General features: G+C 40.0%; 1 protein-coding gene across 1 annotated transcript in view; it reads left to right on the forward strand.

Moving 5' to 3' along the window:
* The first annotated feature begins 219 nt into the window (after nt 1-219).
* The window catches only part of LOC119574152 (eukaryotic translation initiation factor 4E type 3-like), a 6,890-nt gene continuing 2,109 nt past the window's right edge, over nt 220-5,000 (forward strand). Inside the window, 5 exon segments of the mRNA XM_037921246.1 lie at nt 220-727; nt 3,962-4,055; nt 4,057-4,191; nt 4,361-4,583; nt 4,762-5,000. The exon segment at nt 4,762-5,000 is cut by the window's right edge and continues 2,109 nt beyond it. Of these exon segments, the coding sequence (XP_037777174.1) occupies nt 564-727; nt 3,962-4,055; nt 4,057-4,191; nt 4,361-4,583; nt 4,762-4,829 (684 nt within the window). The 5' untranslated portion in view covers nt 220-563 and the 3' untranslated portion in view covers nt 4,830-5,000.

Here is a 5,000-nt window from a genome sequence, read left to right on the forward strand (position 1 = left end):
GTCCCCGTCTCCCCCTGTTCCCTACCCTTCTTCTCCCCTCCTCTCCCCTTCCTTCCCGTGCCCACCCCTTCCTCTCGTCTCCCCTCCTCTCCCCGTCCCTTCCTCTCCCCGTACCTTCCTCCCTCCTCTCCTCATCCTCTCCCTACCTCCCTCCCTCCCACCCTCCATCCTCTCTCCACCCTCCTCCATCCTCCACCCTCCCTCCCCATCCTCTCTCGCACCCACCCTCCTCCATCCACTCGCACCCTCCCTCCCTCCCTCTCCCCGCCGTGGCTGTTGACGTTCGAGGCAGGCTCTTGAAGGGAGGGAAGAGGGAAGGAAGCGAGCGCCCTGCCTGAGAGAGAGAGGAGAGAGAAGAGAACAGAAGAGAAGAGAAGATAGAGAGAAGACAGAGAGAGAGAGAGAGACGACCCCGACCCCCCTCTCTCTCAACAGGAGGCGTCGGAGAGGGGGCCGTCCCTGCCCCTTTTACCTTCCCTTCCCTTCCCCCTTACCTCCCTTTCCCACCTACCCCAAGCGAGAGGCAAGAACCCCCCACCCCCCACCCCCACAGGAGGCACACCATGGCGACCATACCCATCCCAGGGAGCGAGGAGGGCACCAACAACGGGGCACTGGAGGACGTGGCTCGCTCCCCTGCCCTGCACCCGGACGCCTACGCCGCCCTCAGGAAGGACGAGTGCGAGGGCGTCCCCCTCAACACCCACTGGACCTTCTGGATTGATAAGTGAGGCCCTGTTTTTTTCTGGGGGAGGGTGGGGGGAGGGAGGGAAGGGGGGATGTTCTTCCTTAATTTTATTCCATCGTCTTCTCCTTCTTCATTATTATTATTATTATTCATTCTTCCTCTTCTCGGTCTTCTCTTCGTCCTCATCTTCCTTCTCCTTCTCCTCCTTCCTTCCTTCTTCTTCTTCTTCCTGCCCAGTGGAAAAAAATTGTTCTGTTGTTATTGCCTTTGTTTTGGCATTTGTTACCGAGAGCGACGCACCCCCCCACCCCCCATAGAAACGAGGTCCAACATAAGTTGCGAGCCCAGTTTCCAAACCTAACCGTTCCGACCTTCTATTTACTCCCTAGACAAGTAACCCCCGCGTGCCTTTATTAACATGCTGTGCGAACTTACAGCGGCATTAAGAACCGTGATGGTGAATGTGGCTATTTTCGCAATTCGCCGGTAAGTGCGAAGCCGCCGCGGATATGCCTCTATGGCCTCCTAGTCTATTTTTTATGCTCGACGAGACGGCAACGTCCATTTCCCTCTGTCTCCGTGCGTCGCTTGATAACGTTAACCATTGTTTTGTTTTGTTTTGTTTTTCTTACCTTTGAACGACTTATTTATTATTTAGGGAATAACAAGTTTGGTGGAATACGGAAGTCGCACTTTTTTTTTTTTTTCTCTAGTTAATGTTACCGAGAGCAATGCACAGAGATAGAGGTAAATGGATGCTGACATCTTATTAAGCATAAGAGATAGAATAATAAGCCACACAGGTTCAGCAGCCGCGGCCTCACATTTACCAAGGAATTATCAAAATATCCGCTGCATATCACCGCCCAGAGACTAAGTCACTTGGCGAAAGTTCTTAATGTCGTGTTATTTTATTTTTTATTATTATTATTATTATTATTATTATTATTATTATTATTATTATTAAGTTTAGATAAATGGGAATACAGGGGAATAAATAGAAGGTAGGAAAGGTTAGGTCTGGATTTTGGATTCGCATAATACTCTGTTTTTGCAACTTCGTATCTTCTTAACTTTTTTTTCTTTTGTATTTTTCTCTTGCTCTTTTATCCATACTGCGTTCATAAATCTTTGAACTGAAGCAATTCTGTAACAACTTATGGAGGTTCGGATTTCGTGAGTATAATATTTTTTTTTGTTTTTTATTAATTTATTTTTTTTATTGGTGAAAATTTTATGCCAAATTTTGTAAAGAGCTTAATATCCATTATTTCTGTTTTGAATTAACATTAACTGTAAGTAAGATTTTTTCATATTTATCTATATAAGTCTTTGTTTAACTATTAAACCTGCTTATTTATCTGTTAATTTATTTTGGTGACTTAGTGGATGAAAACTTATTTTTCACCTTTATATGGCTGTCGTATTTTCACGTGAAAATATACTTACTGGAGCAAAAAAAAAAAAAAAAAAAAAGATCAATTGTCTTTACTTCTGATCAGCAGAGAAAACTAGTTAATTTAATAATTCCAAGTTTAAAATTTTTGGTTATTGGTTATTGATAATCTTAGTAACATGTTATGGTCAAAATTTTCATCATCATCATCATCATCATCATCATCATCATCATCATCATCATCATCATCATCATCATCATCATCATCATCATCATCATCATCATCATCATCATCATCATCATCATCATCATCATCTCATCATCATCGCATTTTCATAATTGTTTTTGTTGTTTTACATGTATTTTTAATGTTGTTATCAATACTGGATGTATAATTGTTATTATTAGCATTATTCCAGTGTTTGTTATTTGCTATTATTTTTTTTTAGTTTTAATATTATTATTTTGAATGTGTGAGTGTGAGAGTGAGAGAGAGAGAAAGAAAGAAAGAGAAAGAGAGAATGCCAGAAAAAGAGAAAGAAAGAATGCCAGAAAAAGCAAAAGAGAGAATGCCAGAAAAAGAGAAAGAGAGAATGCCAGAAAAAGAGAGAGAAAGAATGCCAGAAAAGAGAAAGAAAGAGAGAATGCCAGAAAAAGAGAGAGACAGAATGCCAGAAAAAGAGAGAGAAAAAGAAAGAATGCCAGAAAAAGAGAAAGAGAAAGAGAGAATGAAAGAGAGAGAGAAAGAGAGAATGCCAGAGAAAGAGAAAGAGCATGCCAGAGTGCGTGAGAGTGAGTGCGAATGTTAGTGTGAGTAAATGTGTGGATGTGCTTTTGCTGTAGAGTTTGTCATTGTGCGTGTGTTTGTGTCTGCGTTTGTTATTAATATATATTATATCCCATTATTGTGTATGTTTTTTTTCATTGATAGAGTAATACACACCTCCTTTAAGCTAATGGTAATTACCAGTCTTTAGGATACAGAATATATTGCTTATCTCATATGTAAATGTAAGATAAGCAAAAGAAAGAATTTGACTGAACACTTGTTGCATTTTAAGAACAGTTTTATTTTTCTTCATATTTTACATTAGAATTAGTACTGTAGGAAGATCTTTTAGATTAAATAGATTGAAGGAAGGGATCAGAACTTTTGTTCTCTTTTTATCATTATTGATATCATTGTTAGTATTATTTTTTTATTATTATTATTAATATTATCGTTAGTATTAATATTTTTTTATAATTAACCCATAATTGACGGGGTGGGGGTGGGGGGTAGCCTTACATAGTGGGCCCGGGCCTCGCTGCAGGGGCTTATATCGCGCCCAGCATACGCGCGACCACTCATGCCAATCCAGCACCCATGCGTTTTCTTCTTTTCTTTTTCTTCGTACTTACACGAAGGATATGTTGTCTTTTCATTTTCCATTATTTTTACAGTCTCTACTTGCAACTTCCTGAGAAATCGAGACTGAAGGGTATTTTTGTTGTTAGATAGACTCCATAGTTTGATCCTTTATTCGGTCTATAGTCCTAATAAATGAGAAGTCAGGTGTGTGGCATCATGGAGTGAATTGTCGGTTTGTTGCATTTTTTTTGTTTGGTTGGCATGGTACAAAATGAGAAGTGTTAAAACCGACTTAATCATCACTTTCACTGACTGGCAAAAAATAATCTTGCCGTATTGTACAAAAAAAAACTCATGGCATGTCCATGCATACTCTATGGCATGTGCGTACGTGCCCCCGGCAGATGGTCCCGCCATGCCATGGCATGTACGTACATGCCACCCGTCGGCAATGGGTTAATATTATTAGTAGTATTTATTTATTTATTTTTATTTATTTATTATTATTATTTTTTTTTTTTTTCAGAGCTACACGTGGAGCGACAGCAGCAGAATATGAGGCTAATATGAAGAAAATTTATAGCGTATCGACTGTCCAGAGTTTTTGGTCGGTGTATAATCCATATTCCCGATGTTTCGGAAATATCTCTCCGTTACTCTTACCATCTAATGCGTGGTGACCGTCGCCCTATGTGGGAGGACGAGGGTAATCAGAACGGCGGAACGTGGAGAATTAAGGTCGCAAAACGAGATACGGTGAGTAGGGAAGTTTCCGTTGATGATAAGTGAGCTGAGTTGTCTGTGTAATACAAGTAAAATTGTAATGATAATGATTGATAATTAAATTATTGTCAAATGGATAGATTTTCTGATAAGGATTAGATATTAATATAGAGTTCTAACACATAGTTTCTGGTGCTTGTAGTCGCGAGTTTGGAAGGAGCTCTTGTTGGCAGCTATTGGGGAGCAGTTCGAGGGACACCTTGCTCCAGGTGACGAAGTGTGTGGAATCTCAGTGTCGGTTCGAGATCGTGATGATCTGTTGCAAATCTGGAATTACGAAAGCTCTCTGACGAACCAGGCAACAGTCATGAAGAAAGTGCATAGCTTGGTTCCCGATGTGGTTTTCAGTGCGGAGTTCTATAAACGTAAGTATCATCTGCTTGTTTGGGTTGGCGAGGGAATAGGGGTATATTTTGCATTATACTGATGTATGTGAAACTTTGTATGAGTAGGTGATAAAGTTTTAACTTGATTATCGGATTAGATAATAAAGAGTTCTTTGGCTGTACTGCTTTGTCTCATACGTTTATTTTTGCCTTACAGCTCATCAGACTCACCATGCATACGAGGGAGAAAAATCACAGTTAAACAGCATGATGATAACTTCATGAACCTGGCAAACTATAGACCATGTTCTGCTCATATAATAACATTTAAACTATTAGTATTTAGCTTTTCAGTTTTCAACTGCTCATAAAACAGTAATTCATTTATATACATTACTAGTGAGATGGGTGTTTTTGGGGAAAAAGTGAAGTTGTGGAAATGACAGTAATTTCGTA

This window comes from Penaeus monodon, chromosome 6 (assembly GCF_015228065.2).
Source record: "Penaeus monodon isolate SGIC_2016 chromosome 6, NSTDA_Pmon_1, whole genome shotgun sequence".
NCBI lineage: Eukaryota > Metazoa > Arthropoda > Malacostraca > Decapoda > Penaeidae > Penaeus > Penaeus monodon.